The 19,739-nt window shown below is 43.3% G+C and overlaps 1 protein-coding gene and 1 long non-coding RNA gene across 2 annotated transcripts; both read right to left on the reverse strand.

Annotated features, from left to right (window-relative positions):
• Positions 1-5,210: 5,210 nt before the first annotated feature.
• LOC113011586 (histone H1-like) lies at positions 5,211-5,997 on the reverse strand. Its single transcript, XM_026151135.1, has one exon. It carries the CDS (start codon positions 5,789-5,791, stop codon positions 5,288-5,290), a length of 504 nt encoding a protein of 167 aa, XP_026006920.1. The 5' UTR covers positions 5,792-5,997; the 3' UTR covers positions 5,211-5,287.
• Positions 5,998-10,002: 4,005 nt separating this feature from the next.
• LOC113011591 (uncharacterized) lies at positions 10,003-12,251 on the reverse strand. Its single transcript, XR_003270582.1, has 2 exons — positions 12,034-12,251; positions 10,003-10,112 (listed from the first exon to the last, which is right to left on the reverse strand). It is a non-coding gene; the product is annotated as an uncharacterized LOC113011591 (long non-coding RNA).
• Positions 12,252-19,739: the final 7,488 nt, after the last annotated feature.

Here is a 19,739-nt window from a genome sequence, read left to right on the forward strand (position 1 = left end):
ATTGGCAGGTTCAACTTAGTAACAAAAGACAAATCAACAGCCAGTTTAATCTCAAACATTCATCCAATCAGCCATACACACAACATACAGCATAACCCTGTTGTCTTAGCACATAATAAGTTTTAGTTCTCATGTAACTAAATGTGTGCCATGGTAAAACTTCTTCACACACCAGAAACTCACAATCAGCTCACTCAACTCACTCATTTAAGACCTCTCATCAGCATTCTGTTTTCTCCTCTATGATGCAACCATCTGTCCTCCTATAATATTCAGTCCACTAGTCTATGTATCACTTTCATCTTACTAGTGACTTGGACAAGATGACAAACAGAATCTCATGCTTAAGATGCTGTCTGGTGATAGGTTTGTAGCTTGAACCCATCTGCTGGAACGTTGAAGACAATATAATTACACTGCAAGCAAGATGCAAGTAGGCAAACTTCTTCATGGTACTCGTGCACGGGAGAGAACCAGACAAACGCCGTTCCTTCGCTTGACCCCAGTAGCTCTCGTCCGTCCTCCCGTAACACTGTCCTTTTATTGAGGTTACATGAATATGCATAGGTTCATTAACATACAACGTCTACATACAAACAAAGAGTACCTTGCCTGTGTGTGTGTGTGTGTGTGTGTGTGTGTGTGTGTGTGTTGCTGATCAAAGGGTTAAACATCCTTGGTCAGGAAGAGGGTAGCCTCCCCCTCACCCTAGATGGTTCATCCTAGATAACACGGTGAGGAAGTCCTGCAGTTCATCTAAACAAAGAGCACTTAGACTAGAACAGATGTAGCTACGTTAATCCTACCATAAAACAATAAGACACGGTATGACCTCTCATGCTCCCAAAGTGCTGTCTAATACACACAGAGTTTGCAGACTATCAAGGATCAAAACCTCTACCAATCTACAACTAATTACAAAACTCTAAGCATATATAAGTAAATATTTCTAAGCATAAATGACAATCAACAATACAAATCTAACATTTCCCCCCTTTTTGACCTTTATGCTTGAAAAGTTCCCAGGTATGAATACCTCATGTCCGACAGTTTCAATGCAAACCTTTTTATACTCAGCATATGTCAAATCACCCTAAATTACTGAAAAGGTACACAGTTTAATAAATGTATTAGCAGTTACCCCATTCATTGAGCTCATCTCATGGCAAACTGCATCTTACGAGCAACCAAAGAAATTGTTAATTTAATAGTGAAACTAAAAAAGTAACATTTTCAAAAACATCTCAGCTTGGTGGTGCTTCCTCCGGGTGTGCACATCACATGTCTCTCTGCAGAGTGGTTTAAGCTCTGCAGGGCGTCATGAATGTCTCTTCCAGTTGTTTCCATCACTGTCCATAGGACCAGAGTCCAAATGTATGTAGAATAGACATTCAAACATACCAGTTGGTTTTGTTGTTCGTCAACATGGGTCTCAGCTATTTCCAAGCTGCAGACCTCTCAGCACTCTAGTTTTATGGCCTCTTACCAGCCCCCATCACCTGACTTCAGACCTTCGTCTTGTGAGGGGGATATTCATGACTCCTTAATTGTCCACGCTCTGCAGAAAAAGCTCTCTGTGGAAAGGGTGCTGGGTTCCGTCATCTTACTGCTGTTATGATCCCAGCAGCCTTCAGAGTGTCATCGTATGCACAGTATAGTGGCACAGCATTAGGTGATGTTCATAGGAAACTGCTGTCATCACCACCATAGCTTCTGGTTCCTGTGCTTTCACAGAATCATGATGTCATCCTTGAACTCCTTCTGCGCTGTCGATGGAGCTTGGCACGCTCCCCTCATCCCACGAGTTTTCATGTTCCAACGCTGCTGAAGGTTTAAGGCAGAGCACGTCGTACACCTTAGTTGTCTTCCTCAGCGTCAATATTGAATCTTTCATTTTATTTAAAATCTCCTGGAAACTCAGTAGCACAGCTCTCTGTGTGATGTCTGCTGTGCTGAAGATGATCTCTGATCCTCCTGAAGCCTCTCTCCTGGCCTCAGCTCCCATCTTGTGGACGATCCTCTCCTCTATTTTGCAGGCAGTTTCATGGTCCTTGCTGTGGCTCCAAGGTCTGATCTCATGATGGGCCCCAACCAGCTTGACCTTTGACCTCAACCACTGCCTGGCTGTCAGCTATGCCTGGAATGGTTCACGCTTCTCACTGGGCCTCTGAAGATTTCTCAGGAGATTACTGCTGCACCTGTATTTCCTTGCTAAGAAGAAAAACTTCTATTTGGAGAGCATGTCAACAATCATCAAACCACATTCTTTAGTTCAGTGAACTTCACTTATAGGCCATCAAAGCCTCATCTGAACATGGATGCACCACTTGCATAGGTTTAATATTTAATCACACAAATCACTGCAACAATAATAGTAAACATTGTTTAATGTTAATCCTTGCACTCCACCTCTTGACGCATGGACATTCCCATGCGCCAACACACCAAACCTGGATCCCTGTCTTAAAGAAAAAGATTAGCTAGATCATGTCCCAGGCAACATCAGGGCATCTCCTCTGGAGTAGCTCCGTAACCCTGCAATAAAAGATGTTAGCGTGTGTTGCATATTAAGTTTGCTTCACACCTGGCTCTCCCAGGAGCCTGCATACACACCATCACGGCCTGGAAAGCAAAATCTGGAAGTGAAATCAAACTTCATACCTGTAAACAATTGTATCATAAGAGTAATAAGCATTCAACATCAGCAAGACAAGTGTCATGTGCAGGTTTTCTCAAATCAGTAACTACAACTATTACCCTAATTCACCTCAGACATGGATTATCCCATGTACTCTGTTAACATTAATGTAATCAGTGACTTCTCTTAAGCAAAGTCACTCCACTCATATATTATTATTATGGGTTCAAAAGTGGCCAGCAAATGAGCCCATAATAAACTATTCCATAAATACCGTAATCTCTTATTTGTTTTACTCATGTCACTTGTCCGCTTCAGCTGAATCTACTACAGCATTCTCAAAGAAACAAACATTAGCAATACACATTGACTGTGGTCAGACGGAGGTCAGACACAGGTCAACAGATTCTAGAGGTGCCATAAAACGCCATAAAGTTAACACTCGCTGTGGAAACAGTAACACTGGTCTCATCACAGTATGTCTCAAACTATATTAATTTCTCCATCAACATATGCCTGTAACTACAGTTTTCTTCACACATAAACCCAGAAATCTTGTAGTAGAGAAACATTAGCCAGTATTCCTATAAATCACATGATCAAACACATGAAGAACCGTAATGCTGTAAAAACGAAAATGCAAATGTTAGCGCTTGCGCAGGCGTATGCATACTTTGTCACAGATATCTCTGTGAGCACACAAGCTAGTGAATGACACACACATAGTAAATTCACAGACACAGAAAATGGCATTTAAAATGTTAAATCATCACGCAACCTCGAGTGTTGCTGTCATCTTTCTGCTTCTGTAAAGGGAAGCACACACAGACTCATCTGCACCCCTGCCAGGCGGGGGTCAACTTCACACAGTCGTGTTACATCAGTAAAGTCTTGTCAGCTTTTGTCAGCTTTTACCAGTCAGTCAGTTTGTTTTCCTTTCACTCACTCATTCATGCATTCATTCTTTCTTTCTTTGCTGATAGTGGAACCTATCGTCGCATTTAGTTTCCACTCTCAGCAAAATGACGTCATTTCAAAAAGAAAAAGAAGAACTTTAGTTTGGATTACATCGCTGAATCCTTTTGGACTGGGACTGTCATTTAATAATTGTCCCAAATAAGTGGCTTTCTCCAGAGTCCATTTAAATGTGGAGAACTCACTTGGCACAATTTTCTCGACGACGTGTAGCGCTTTTAATTCCCGACGTGCAGATCTGCTTAAAGAAAAGAAAATAGACAAACAAAATCAGTGCCTGTTCAAAAGATAAAAATGAAAAATAACAGAGATTATCAAACAAAACTTTCAGTGCACTGTGAAAGTATCAAAATAAAAAGGCCTTGTTATGTCATGACACAAACTCCTCATCTCAGGTAAATCATACCATTAGCATGGTTCATCATACCATCATACTAATCGGCAGGCTCGACTTCACAACAAAAGAAAAATCATCAGCTAGATTCACTCCAAATCAACCATCAGCTGCACAACACACAACATAATCCTAATGTCTTATTAGCTATGAGTTTTAATTACCAGGTCTGTGCTCTTCACTCATTTAGGCCACAGATCTATTTTATTCAATTTTCCTTTTCCCTTCATCATAAAACATGTGACATGCTGTCATGCACTTCACAAAACAGTCTGTTCTGACGTATTCAGAGTTGTGTATCTAAATACAGGATTCACTCGCACATCAAAGCAGGAAACTCAGTGTTTTAGAGTCTCCACTCAACACACAACAACTCCAACACATCTCATTCACTCGTACTAGAATTCAGTCACCTTTCATTAATCTAAAACCGATCAACTAATTTGCATATCAACTATTAACCCACTAAGTTGACAGGACGACAGAAAAGCATGTTCAAAATAGTATCACAAAAGACAATTTCCCTCATACAGTAAATTACATGTGCTGCCTCAATCAAGCAGGAAGCTTCTCCCAATTTACCATTTTAACAACTAAATTTATTGTCTGATCACTGGTTGGTCAAACCAGGATCTTTTTTCCCACAAAAGTTAAACTGTTGTCCTGCAACCTGGAGAGTCAATTTTTTGCATTGGATACATTCAGTATTTGATAACAAGTGTCTGCTAAATTGACACTAATTTAACACTGATGAAAGATAACAAGCTAATTTTCATTGCATGGGTGTTTGTGTTATTAGGCAGGTCTAATGCATGTCTGTGGAGCTGCATCTCCAGCAGAGCATGTTCTTAAAGCTGCCTTTCCTACACATTTCTCTGCTATTATTTAATCATTTCTTAACTAATGTGCTATGAGTCTTCATGAGTCATTTTGTGTTTGGAATTGTTAGTAGGGTTAATGCATGTTCTGCTTGTGTGTGTGTGATTTTGTATATGTTTCTATTTTCGCAATGTTTCAGACTCCGTCTCAATTTTCCAACTTAAGCAGTCAGTTTTCTTTTCCCCAGGTTTGCTAACCCAAATTTTGATTTCCCACATTAAATAATTCCTATGTGTTCTCACCTAGTCTTCTCACTCTGTTGTCCTCTCCCACTTCAACAGTCCAACAGCCGGCAGTTCTCCTTCAGCTTTGTCCTGTGTCCCACTGTCTCTTCTTGCCATTTTACTCCACAGGTGGCAAATGTCAAACTCCAACTGTTCAGTTCTCCTCAAACGTTTTCTTCACATGCACAGTGAAGTCACAGCCACTCTCACTATTGTCCTCTGATGCGGTTGACTTCGTGCTAGTGGCTGAAGTGCTGCTGCTGCTGCCTTCCTGGGCGACTTCTTAGCAGCTGCTGCCGGTTTCTTGGCTTTGGCCGCGGCGGGCGTCTTAGCTTTGGTCTCAGTAACCCTGTTCATCTTGAAGGATCCGGAGGCCCCGGTGCCCTTGGTCTGCACCAGAGTGCCCTTCGCCACCAGACTCTTGATGGCGGTCTTGACACGGGCCTTGTTCTTGTCCACATCGTAGCCTCCGGCAGCCAGAGCCTTCTTGAGGGCGGCCACGGACAGGCCGTTGCGCTCCTTGGAAGCGGCCACGGCTTTCACAATCAGCTCGCCCACGCTGAGGCTGACCTTCTTGGGCTTGGAAGTCATCGTCTTCTTCTTCTTGGCCTGAACCTTGGTGCAGGGCGTGTTTATGATGGAGCCTTTCCCACCACAGCGCTGGCACGTTGAACGCATCATGAAGGGTCCATTTCTTTCATGTCGCTAGCCAGCATGCTAGCTGCATGTGGCTTGCCCGAGTCACTCAGTCCTTTTTGAGCATTTCAACATGCTGCCACCGCCATCTTGCTCGCCCCTCCGTGGAATTCATCCAATCAGACAGGAAGATGGGTTTGCTTTCTTCTGCTGCTGCTGTTTATCCACATTGCTGCTGCTTTGCTGGGACTTTTTGTGCTCAGGACTTGCTGCTGTCTCTTTATCATGGAGCTGCATTCCTTATCTTCAGGGAGGAGTGAGCTCGCTTGTGAGGTTGAGAAACACATGGCACTGTAAATAAGTCAGCCAGAAACTTGGCCTGCATATTTCCAATGATGTTAAACTATAACTTTCTTCCGACCGCTGCATGTGGAAAATTGATTCAGGTCTGCTTTTCACCTGAAAGTGACAAACTAAGACATTTCATTATTATCATCACTGCTTAATCAACACACATCTCTCTCTCTCTCTCTGTGTTTTTGTGAACAGTCTTTTCTTAAAAGCAGAAAATGAAATTGTAGATGTTTTTGGCTGATCAACACAAAACCTTTTTCCTATGATTTTTCTTTTTCATCTACAATATAAGTTCATTCTCTTTTTCACCCTTTTTTTTCTTCTTCTTTACAATAGCTGGTGATCTGCAGAATCACCGCTCTCACTCACGATCAAAGGCAATTACTTTTACACAGCGCACAAAAACACTGTGACGTCAGACACATTCACACTCACTTTGTCATCTGCAAAAATAAATCACATGGCTGATGATATGTGCCATGGTGATCCGTAAATATGATCACCAGTTTATTTAACTATTTTTCAACCCAACAAACAAATAATCAAAAACATGATGCTGATGTTATGAACACTCTACACACAAGTCAAGATGCAGGAAAACTGCTCACGGAAACGCTGCACACTCCCTGTTTCCCCCTCTTTGAGTAGTTCCCAGACAGCTCTTGATCTGATAACGTGTAGCTTGCTCATCAGCTCAGAAAAAAAACTGCAACGCAACATCACACAGTAGTTGCTCTGCCCACAGCGGCAAAGTCTTACACTTTCATATTCAACACAGCTCCTCCATCATGTACTTTTAGATGTTTCATACAGGGTTCAGCATATTAGTTATTTTCACAGGTGTGCTCCATATCTCAACAATGGTTCATAACAAGACGACAGTCTTTCACACAGGTCAAGTGCCTCTATGCACTTCATTAGTTTAAATATTTACCTATATCACTTCACCTCACATGTCATTGTACTGAATTTAAGCAACCACAAGCTTAATGTAGATTACTTTTAACAACTATCCACCTCAATTAAATCTATGGTCTGGCACACAGGCTGCTGTCGATCAGGGCAAGCTAAAGAATAAACATTGTGTCAGCAAGGGGTGGGGGGAAAGCCATTCACCAGAGCATATCTTAAGTGCTGCTGATGTGGGCTGGCCTTCTCCACAGCTCTCCAAGGCTGGTGTGTTTTCTGAAAACTTCTAACATTTGAATCTCTTCCATTTATAAGCCTGCGATTAAACGCACGGCTCAGGTCCGCGTGACCGCGCTCGCGTGAACCCGCGCAGCTGTGGAGCCGTCGCTCCCTCTCTTTTTTACATAAATACTTTGTGCTGCCAGGAGCAAAGTCCAGCACAAACGTCTGTCTCCCTCCGACTCACTCTTGGTTGCTTAGAAACCCATGATAACAACAACAGTCGGTGTCACAGACCACATGTTCTGCTCCGCACACACCCACACAACAACAACGACGACGACGACGACGACAACAAAAACAACACAAAATAGGCCTATCGTCCAGCACAGTCTGGACCCCGCGGAACTTCTCAACGCCCCACAAAGTGGCGGAGAACTCACCTCTAGCCACACAAAGTAGCGAGGAACCTCTTGCTCCACAAAGTAGCAAGGAACCCGGGTATCGCTACACAAAGTAGCGAACTTCTCAACGCCTCACACAGTGGCGGAGACTGCACAACGACACGGTTATAGAGTCGGCCTCTTTAAACTTACTTGGCGTTGCTTAGAGTGTAATATCAGCCCGAATCCCGCCGACCGTCATTCATCGAGGAGAAAAGACAGACCGCGAATCCACAGGAACTTCCTGGCTGACGTCAGTCTTTCAGCGTGCCTCTCCTCCCCTCGGTGAATGCGATTCCAGGGCTCCGGCATCGAAGGACCAATTAATGATAGGTTTGTAGCTTGAACCCATCTGCTGGAACGTTGAAGACAATATAATTACACTGCAAGCAAGACGCAAGTAGGCAAACTTCTTCATGGTACTTGTGCACGGGAGAGAACCAGACAAACGCCGTTCCTTCGCTTGACCCCAGTAGCTCTCGTCCGTCCTCCCGTAACACTGTCCTTTTATTGAGGTTACATGAATATGCATAGGTTCATTAACATACAACGTCTACATACAAACAAAGAGTACCTTGCCTGTGTGTGTGTGTGTGTGTGTGTGTGTGTGTGTGTGTGTGTGTGTGTGTGTGTGTGTGTGTGTGTGTGTGTTGCTGATCAAAGGGTTAAACATCCTTGGTCAGGAAGAGGGTAGCCTCCCCCTCACCCTAGATGGTTCATCCTAGATAACACGGTGAGGAAGTCCTGCAGTTCATCTAAACAAAGAGCACTTAGACTAGAACAGATGTAGCTACGTTAATCCTACCATAAAACAATAAGACACGGTATGACCTCTCATGCTCCCAAAGTGCTGTCTAATACACACAGAGTTTGCAGACTATCAAGGATCAAAACCTCTACCAATCTACAACTAATTACAAAACTCTAAGCATATATAAGTAAATATTTCTAAGCATAAATGACAATCAACAATACAAATCTAACATCTGGTCTCATGAGTATCATTGTATGTGTATATGCATGTGGGGTTAGTATAGTTAATGCATTTTCTGTATGTTTTTGTGTTCCTCTCTCATCACATTTCCATTATTCTCATCACTGCTTAAAACAACACACATCTCTCTCTGTTTTTTTCTTTAACTGTACTTTTCTCCAAAACAGAAAATAGCATTACAGCTGTTTCAGACTGAGAAACACCAAACACTCTTCATGCTATCATTCATCCACACAACTATTTTATTTCTTTTTGTCCACTGGGCAGGTGACCTGCAGAATCACGTCTGCCCCAGCTGGATACCTTTCACACACACCATGACGTCAGACACGCTCACACTCACGGAATTGATCAGGAGAAAAACTTTCTTCATCTTCACACTCTGTTACAGAAACACCATATGGGTTTTTTTTTTTTGTGTTGTGTTGTGTCAGGGATGGATATGTAGTTGTAACGTTTGTGTTCACTTTCTTTCCTTTCTGTCTCCTCTCTTGCCTAGTCTGTAATGGACTCAATGCTGCTCCTAATATGCCTTTAATCTCTCCTCCACCTCTGCCTCTGCTCTCTCACGCTCTTCTCTGGCTCTTCTTTCTGCTAACATTCTTGCTCTTCCTAATGCTTTTCTACGGTGTTGTTCTAGAGTAGTTGCAGTGGATTGAGCTGTAGTTTCATCCTCAGGTTTCACAACTACTTCTTGCAATATTGCTCTTTTAACATTCTGTGCTTCTCTCCTTTCTTAAATTTGTACAGTCTTAGTTTAAGCAGTAGGATCAAAGCCATTCCTTTGATCCTGACCACCTCTCCAGCCACTCTGTGCTGGGGGAGGTTTTATTGTAGATACATCCTATCTGGAAGACCTGTTTCTTCTGATGTAAGCTTCCTGGGTTTATGACCCTTTTGGTCAGCAGGAGGACACACACACACACACACACACACACACACACACACACACACACACACACACACACACACACACACACACCCAGTGTATACATTTACATACAGTCCTTGTCTTTGTAACCAAAGGGGGGTTGCAGGGGGAGGTGTTTTGTAAACTATTGTTTGAAGTTTGTCAATAAAAGGCAGCGAGAGGAGGCCACCATTGTGGTCATTTCGAAGTGCTGGTCACAGATGAGAGGCCTCCCTTGCGCAAGAAATCGATCGAACATTGTTGCCTTGCTTTTCTTTCATGGGAATAAGTCTTGGATACAGCGGGGTCTGAGTTTAGACCCAACAGTTTGAGCACTGATACCTGCCATTGCTGGCATTGAAAGATCCAACGCCAGCAATGTGGATTGTCAAGACTCAAACCAATCATCAAGCAAAGACAACAGGGATCATTTGTTTCTGTTTATTTAGCATTCACAGCATTTGTAGTTGCCTTCTGTGCAGGGGAAGTCCACGCACACTGTGTGGTACCGCCATCCGCAGAAGGTGCATTCAACCTCTGTAGGAGAAACGAGATTGTCTGAGACTGAAATGATATTAACTAAAGAAGTGGTGATTTGTAAAACTTCACATTTTGATCCGGGACGTACTCTGCATGAAAACAAGCGCTCACTCTTCCTGCTCAACAAATGACACGGGCGGAGCCTTATACCACGTGATACAGAAGCTGTGCCGTGTGATGCTAAAATTAGCAGGGAAAAAACAACGGAGAGCACGTCAGGGATGACGAGAAAGTGACAGGAGAAAATCCGTCCCGGTCAACCACCCAAACATCAATAACGGGAACCTTATACAGCGCTTCCCTATACACGTCGAACTCCCGCAGGCACAAAGACATTACGGAGGCTATCACTTATCACCTGACCAAAGATATGGCTCCATCAACACTGTGCAAAACGAGGGATTTAGGAAAACGATCAACACCCTAGACAAACGCTACACAGTGCCGTCCCGCAACTATTTTTCTATTGTTGCACTACCTGCTCTGTACACGCAGCGTCGAGCAACGGTGGAGACGGAATTTCAAGCAGGACAACATTTTGCTGCAACAACAAAACGTGAGACATTTGTTGTTTTATGTTTATTTATTGTTATGAGAGAATCATGATCTCAATTCTAAGCCAAAAAATCGTGATTCTCATTTTATACAAAATCGTGCAGCCCTAACATTAACACAAAACTATTGTTTCACCAGAGAAACACACATGAAGAGAGAGAGAGAGACAATAACAGCTACCAAACAGTCGTCATAATTCGTCACACAATGAGAAAAGGACAAATCAACAAGTAACAATGACTAATTAATATTAAAATCTGTAACATAATGTATTGTTTGGAGTTTAGTCTGATTGGTTCAGGATGAGCTGCCATTATCCAATTACACGTCTGCTTACCTGCATCTTTTCTCTTTTTTCTAACCTGAGCACCTGGCTTTGAACTTTTGTTGTCCATCTTCAATTGGTTTGAATTTTGCGCTCCAGTACAAACACAAATCCCCCAACCCGAGGATCAGCACAATTAACCTAACAGACCTACACCTTAGTTCACAGATTCACTTTGTCTAAGGTTGATTTCTGGGATTTCACACAACCCAGGATTCAGATCGTGAATCCATGATGGGCTTGGATTTACATCATTATAAATGAAATGCGCTCTACTTGGAAGCAGCCGGCCCCGCCCCTTTTGACGGGTTGTGTGAGACTTTAAATCATCAAACTGTAAATTATAAATTTAAATTGTTATTGATCCTTTACCCCGAGTCCTAAAGTGTAGATTTATTTTCTTACTCTTCTTATATTTATTGTTTGTTTACTTGCACCGCTGTAACTGCAGCCTCGTCGTCTCGTCTCTCTATATGCTGGACTGTCTGTAGCGGAGATGACAATAAAGTTTACTTTGACTTCAGCAGCGCGCAGGCGCACCGAGGGCTCTCGCGCTCACTTTATAGAATTTAGAAAAAACATGGGTGCAGATTATAAGTCTGTATCATAATATCTGTTTGTTGTTTTTATTTTGTTTTGCGAGTTGGTTATTAGATGCCGCTCCAGCCAGCCAGAGACTCCCCGCCGCCCCGCCCTCTCCTCCCTGTGCCGCCAGCAGCAGGCGCACCTCGCAAACGGAGGGCGCCCTTACTCCCAGCAAATGGCTGATAGAAAACCGATCGGTGCCTACGAATTTCCCAATATGCGCTGGCATGACGTCGGGGAAGCATGGGTACGACCGATTCTTTTATTTTTTTCTTGCCCGTGATGCCCCCCCCACCACGATGCATTCTATTGGTTTGCACACTTACACACACCCAGCTGTGGTTTCCTGTTTTGCTGGACTCTGGAGAGCCCCGCCTTTAACGCTCTTCTCTCACAGAGAGCAACAGAAAACTTGGAAAAACTCCAGATTGACTGAACTCAGTTCAAAGTTACCTTGACACCTTTAGATGTGAGACGTAGTGATGGTCCGCTTGAAGCTGACGCTCCGGTGCGTGTGTCAGAAAGATCAACGCGCTGCTTCAGAAGCACCGTGTCGAGGCTTGATTCGTTTGGCCAGAGTCACGTGATCAGTGACGTCTGAAGCTTCGTTTAGAACGTACCTTTTTTAAATCGAACTTTATTGAAACACAATGAGTATACAACATACAAACAGATGAAGTTTACAAAAGAACAGAACATGAACATACAGAACCAGGAGTAAAAAAATGATGATATGAGTAGGCGAAAAAAATCAACATATAAATATTGTTCTGAGAGGCTTTTTGTTGGTTGAGTCTGAAATTGATTGTATGTACAATTCATATCCTTATAAAACGGCAGAAATATGGTGTTTTATTAATAAACTTACATTTATGGATATAAAATAGCTAAAAGTATTAACAAATTTTTTATAAAAAAACATTTATCATTCTTCCTGGGGAACTTAAAGAAACAGAATAAAACATTTCCCATCGTAAAGAAAACTCCCTTAAAATATGGACAATAACAAAACTGCTAAATTCTTCCAGAATCTCTGTGTAGAGGAACCAAAAGAGATGTGCCACAGTTTCTGGATGATCCCCACAGAAAGTTCAATTAGTATTTATGTCTCTTTTAAATGTTACCATATAGTGACTGGCTGGGTCACATTTATGAAGAATTTTATATGAGATTTCCTTCACCTTGTTCACAATTAGATATTTATGGGATGATCCAGACTGTCTTCCAGGTGATATCTGGAACATGTCGGTTCCAGTAAGATATTCTATATATGGGAGAGACATGATATCTTCTTGGAATAAACTACGTATTCTCTTATTGCTGTTACCAAGTTCCTGTGAAAAGCAGATTTTTCCCACTGCTGACTCAGCTGGATCAGGGAGAGTGACTGAGGCAGATATTGAGCTGTCAGTGTTTTTATATAACATTAAAGTCCCTGAGGGTATGGCACCAAGCACCATTGAGAATTCCCCAACACTGACGGGAAAATTATATAGTGTAAGGAATTCATTGTAAGTAAGTAGTGCTCCCTCGTTAAATTTTAAAACTTAGTAGCGGCCGCCATTGTTGGCAGCTGAAATTTGGCTGGGCCGCGCTATGAATTCTGGGATATGGTGGGCCACGAAGGACACACCCGACCCATCCTTCAAACTCGGGGGAATGAAGGACGCATTTGAAGGAGTCGAGGAATCGGGACAGCCTTCGTCGCCTGGCTGTGACGTCATCGGCCTTCAAATGCGGCCTCCGGAGGATGCAGCCGACGTTTTGGGACACAGCTTGTGTGTCTTTGTTGGTCATGTGACCTCCCAGGGACTACACATGGAAACGAGCAGTTTAGCTCAAATCTGGCAGGTTTCCATCGTCTGTTTTTGTCCTGATGTCCATGAACATGAACACTGTCCCTGTCAAACACGTCCAGATAATCTGATCCAGTGTTGTTCTTCTTCTGTGGTGTTTGTGATGGAGCAGTAGCTGCTGATCCTGATGTCCTCCACCAAGGGGGCAGCAAATTCAGCTGACTGTCATCATTTATTAAAAAGATGTAACAATGTGACATAATGCAATATAATAGTGTCAGTTACACATTGTGGGTTGCACTGTGGCCAGAATGGACATTACCTCCTGCCTAATGGAAGCTGTCAGCCATCCTGCAACCATGAATTAGATAAGCAGAAGTGAAGGGATTGTTAACAACAATTTAATAATAAAATGTAATGTGATAGTTGCACTTTATTAGCTCCCCACAATCGTATTAATAATAACCATGAATGCACTGCATGCTCATAGCAAGTTCTTTAGGTTTAAAGTGAGATCCTGCTTTAAAGGGCGCTTCATCTGCTGGGAATGACATGTTTCTTCTAGTATGTAAGGCTCAGCCCATCTTACTGGGACTTACTTTTGTAGATCCACATGCTCTAAACCTGGTGCTCCATGATTGGTGCAGAAGCTTTAAGCTACTATTAACAAATAATGACCATGGACTTAGTTGTTACTACAATAACTTATCATTGAGCAACTTGTATATTTAATTTTACTTGTAAAACTATGCAAGTAGAATTGAATGGGGCACAGTGAGCTGAGCACAGGCCCACTCTGTGACACTCAGAGGTTTGTGGATATCATACTGAGAGTATTGGACACAGTGCAGCCAGCTTGCAGCCACTTTCCCACCACTTTAGCACAATGTTTACATGAGACTCAGCCACACTAATGTTCCTGGGCAGACAGGTGGTGCAGCATGGCTGATGGCACTGTACCTGCAGCTGTCATGGACAAGAACCACTCAATACCTCACCCAAGCCAAGCCTGTGCTGATGTTGTGATCTGAGACTGAGACACTAACCCAGGATCATGATATGATGTTGTGAGAGTTTCACTAAGAATTAGCTCTGATTACAAGATTTCAATCTATCGTAACTCTAATTTGTATTTACTTCAGTTTGTTCATCTTGGAGCTGTGTGCAGCTGAGGACAGTCTTATTATTACCAGGTGAGGATATGTAACAGCCACAGTCTGTAGAGATGATGTCACCATGGAGTGGTGATGTCACTGGAGCTGCCAATATGTGCTCCAGCCAAAGCTACACCAGAGGGTTGTGCTGTGTAACAGGTTGGTGCAGGTGGTGTTATCTACATTTGAACATTAGGCAACAGTCTCATGAAGACACTTTCTATTGTTCACTAAAGACCAACAATAACAGAGACAAAGGGAGAGCAGCAGAACTAGTGCTAACAATTAGCACTGCTAGCCTGCCCACCAACACCAGCTAATGTTCTAAAAACGATGATCAATGATTTTGCTGTAACGGCTCCAGCTGTCTGTGTCAGGGACACGTTGGAGATGAAGTGAGTGATCCAGTGACAAAGGTTTGGAAAGCTGCAGTCAGCTGAGACTAAAGGAGTCACCTGACCGAGAGACCAAATGTTTCACTGAGAACGTCCAGATGAACAGAATCAACCTTTGGGATAATCTGTTCCACACATCCATGTTTCACTTACTGCATTATATTTCCTCATTGCTGTGCACACAGGCCTGTGGCTTATAACCAACTCCAAGTTCAGACTCAGAGGCTGCTGAAGCTGTTTTCTGGAACAGAGACGTGTTGGATATAAAAGCAACTCTTCTTTATGTGTCAGCACTGAGGAAAGGAGCAGCTTCGTTTCTAAGTGTATGAAGGACTGTAGCAGTGTGTGTGTGAGCTTTGTTTCACAGACAGAACCATGTCAAAAACACAACTTCAGGTAAAAACAATACAAAATCAAAGAGTCTGATCAGAAGGATTAAACAGAGGAGTGTGGGACTGTTTTTAACAGACAGCAGGTTAAGCCAGGCTGGAGGAGTAAACTGAGCCTCGGTGTGAGCAGCAGTGTGTTTGACAGGAAGCTGAGATAAACAGTCTGGAGCCCATTTAGTGCTTCATATGAAAGTGTGAGGATTTGAAAGCAAATCTAAAATCAAGCAGGAGTCAGTGTGAGAATGATTTGTGCTTTTCCTCAGTCAGATGCTGGGAGTTTCAGTTCATCCATGTTCAGCGTGCTGTGCTTTGTGTAACAGGAGAATATGACAGTATAAATCAAGTCTTCATGTCACTGAAAGCCTCCACAGTCTGCTATGGAGGTGCATCAGTTTGGATTTACAAGAAGAACATTTCTTAAACCTGCCACAAGATGGCGCTCCAACAGAAGGGATGTCCACAGTGTAACACAGACACACACATACTGTGTGAATGTGTGAGTGAATGGGCTTTCAACACAAGGCTTCTGCTGCTACCTTTAATGACATAATTAGCTAACAAGAACAAACTGTTAATTACCAGCAAAGAACGGCTCCAGATTTTAGCTGCTGACCATTTTGTGAAACGTTGATTACATCAGCTTATTGTTGATTTTTCAACCTTAATATCAGCTGCTTTAAAGGAGCCTGGTTCTCTGGCAGTAACACTTTTCTTCACTAGATGCAGTGCAGGCACAGTCTGTGTTTCTAAACTACACACTAATGTTCATTGTTGTGCAGCTAAATCCTCCCTCTGGATGGGAAGAATCCCTGTCAGGCTTCAAACACCTGGCTTGGTGTTCTGGAGCTAATGTGTCACCTGTGAGGACTCTGAGATGAACACACAGCAGACACTTCAGTTCTCCGTCTGTGTGTCCTCAGTTTCCCAGCATGCCTTGGCTGTGGTGGTGGAGGTGAATGAGGGGGAACATGCTGCTCTGTCAGCACTCAGGTTTCATACCTGGTGATCTCAGAGGACAAAGCGGCGTTACAGCAGCGCACGTTGATGAGACCTGATGCTCTGAACAGTTCAGACTTCAGCCTCACTCTGAGAAAACAAACGACTGACTGTCAGCAGCAACTACACCTGCTCCATCAGTGACGGAGAGAAGAACTGAGACTGAGAGACATACAGCTGCAGGTCAAAGGTCAGAAACGCCCGCTCTTTGTACGGGTCAGGAGTTAGTACTGCAGAGGTCAGAGGTCAGCTTGCTGACAAACCATTTGAAACAGTTTGGAGCTAAAAGCACAACAGCAGAGGAAAGAAGAGACACTGCAGAGATGATGCAAAATATTGTGTTTTGTTCTCAGCTGTCAAAAAGTGTAACTGAAGGGTGAAAGTGGATCCTTGAATGAAACCAATGAACCAGAACCGGTTTGTAAAAATGCTGCAGCTTCACTGGTGGAACTGGTTTAGCTTTCGTCCGTCAGACACACAACAAAGCACTATTTTTGGAAGAGCATGCTAGCAGGCCGTCGTTATTACCGTGTTGTTTGGAAAATACGGCGCACTTAAAATCAATCCTTTGATTTTTCTGAAAGTCGACAGAGCCCCTTATAATCCCGTGTGCCTTATGTATGAACTCTGGTTGTGTTTACTGACCTCGAAACGATTTTATGTGCACGGCGCTCGAAAATCTGTCAAATGTTTCAGTACAACTTTGCTAAGCTACGAAGCCGCACCGCTTGATGGATTGTGGGAGCATTACGGCTATCGTAGGCGGAGCCTCGCAGAGTGATACGTACTGTGCTTCAACATAATGTTACCGTATTGTGTGTGTATAACCTCTTTGTAAGTTTAGTGGATATTATACATGGTTATGCTGAGGATATGTAGGCCAATCTCCAACCTTCCTTTCATATCAAACATCCTTGAAAGAGTAGTTATCAAACAGCTCTTAAAATTATCTTATTATGTATGCGTATCATCAAGCAGCTTCTGAAGAAGGCTACAGACAGTCAATCAGATCCTTATTTAGCTCTGCTGAGCTACAGGACTGCTCCTCTTGACTGTGTTTTATCCCCTGAAGAACTGCCGATGAGTCATAAGCTACACACAACTTTGCCCTGCTATGCAGAAAGCAAGCAGAGTGAAGTAAAACTAGTGAACTGGATTTGTTTTTATCTTATATTCTCATGGTGTTTAAAAAAACTGAAAAATTATTAATGAAAAAAATTATTATGTGTATATGTTAGTTTATAAGACCTATGTTGTATATAATTCAGAGAAAAGGGGATGTGTTGATATGTAGATGTTAATGTAATGATAAGGTTTACCAGCAGGGGGCAGTGTATATAAGAAAGTTCATGAATGCCTCCAGGGGAGCACATAAAAGAAGACTGGTCTGTGGTGTGACAAAATAAAGGTGGGCAGTAACTCGAAAAGTACAAGTGGATGCTGTGTTATTTTTAACAAGCGCTACGAAGACAACACAGTGTCCTGAGATAATGGTTTGATGGGAGCGCTCCATGGTGCAGATCGGTGAGTGGGAATTTCCTCCCCAGCTTTTAAAGTGAGCCCAGTCTGTGGTTATGGAGTCACGCATTTACACACTTGGTTCCAGGTCATGTTTTAGAGCATGTGCTGACCAGCTGCCAGAGATGTTCATCATCTTCAACCTCTACCTGAAGTAGTTGGTGGTCCCCACATCCTTCATTATGTCATCCCCAAGAACCCAGGAGTGTGACTAAAGGCTCGGGGTTCTGGCTGAGCAGGAGAGGGACAATGAGAACCAATTTATGCATCCCACTGTTGCCAATAAGGAGGATCATATGAGGACAAACAGCAGAGCAAGAGGAAAGAGATCATCTCTCACTCATGGTTCAACTCCACTTTAACACCACCAGGGGGTGCTGTAAGCAGCCTGTTCTACATGGACTTGGTCTACAGGGGAAAGTAGCTGTGGCCAAAGCCCTGGCTCCACACATCAGGATCCAAAACCAAGAATGAACAGTGTGCCACCATCACCTGTGGAATGTCACAGCCTGGTGTCAACACAGGTAATGGAGACATTTCATTGGCCACACCCACATCAACAGGCGCAATAACAGGACTAATGGTTGGGAAAAGACAAGTGGTGCTGACAGTGGACTCATCTCTGTGCTTGTCCTGCTAGACCTCAGTGCAGTAGAAAAGAAAGTGGTGGATCTATGTTTCTGAGTGTGGGGCTGTTGGGTCTGTGTTTCCACAAGCCCCGCTAGTTTAGAGACTTATTCATCATGAAGAAAACAAGACCGTCAGCGATTGATCGATTTACTTGCGCAAGGGACGCCTCGTCGGTATCTTAGGAACGCACTTCGAATCCTACCACAAAATGACCCCAAATCCAGCCTTTGCTTGCTGCCTTTTATTGGGAATAACAGTTCACACAATACACATCACAGCACAAGCACCTCCCACCGTAAAACCCCCAAATGGTTCTAAGACAAGGCACTATGTGTGTGTGTGTGTAAACATCTGTATGCATGTGCAAGAACGTGTGTGTGTGTGTGTGTGTGTTTGAGTGTGTGTGTGTGTTTGAGTGTGTGTGTGTGTGTTGGAGTGAGTGTGTTTGAGTGTGTGTGTGTGTGTGTGATTGAGTGTGTGTGTTTGAGTGTGTGTGTGTGTGTGTGTGTGTGTGTGTGTGTGTGTGTGTGTGTGTGTGTGAGAATGTTTGTCTCTCTGTGTGCGTCACTTCCAACTGTTTCTAACAGCATCCTTAGCCATAAAATGGTGATCTCCCCCACACCCAATATATGGTTCACTTCCTGTATTGGTTCACTGTGCACAACACAGTGAAGCCACTAAAGGGCAGGAAGCTGACCACACAAGAAACAGAATCTTCACAAGAGATGTGTCGACAATAATCCTCCCCCAGCACAGAGTGGCTGGAGAGGTGGTCAGGATCACAGGAATGTCTTGATCCTACAGATTGAACTAAGACCTGTAAAATTTAAGAAACAGATTGACAACATTCAACAATTAGACTCAACAGGGGCCATTAGGAAAGCCACAATGTTCATAGAGGGGCCATGCAGTCACCGACACAGACGAACCAGCGACGAACACGAGACAACACACACTATAAATACACAGAGGGGAAACTACACACAGGAGGGAGGCACGGCCGATTCTGATTGACAAGACGAGACAGGGGAAACGCAAACTGAACACTCTGGCATAAGACACAGACCTTCACAATAAAACAGGAAATGCAGAAGGAAGCCACATAACAAACCCTAAAACTAGAACTCAGGAAACACTAAAAAACTAAGGAACCATGAGAAGGAACCAAAACTCAAAAAACACTGGGTCACCAACCCAGGACCATAACACTTCAGATCTGAGCAAGCACGCTGCCATGGGAACGTGACATTGACAGAGAAACCCCCGGATCCTCCCCCTGAC

Source organism: Astatotilapia calliptera, chromosome 19 (assembly GCF_900246225.1).
Source record: "Astatotilapia calliptera chromosome 19, fAstCal1.2, whole genome shotgun sequence".
NCBI classification, from domain to species: Eukaryota; Metazoa; Chordata; class Actinopteri; order Cichliformes; family Cichlidae; genus Astatotilapia; species Astatotilapia calliptera.

What these genes read in the sequence shown, in the direction of transcription:
- LOC113011586 (XM_026151135.1), bottom strand. Translation starts at nt 5,791, where the DNA reads ATGATGCGTTCAACGTGCCAGCGCTGTGGTGGGAAAGGCTCCATCATA.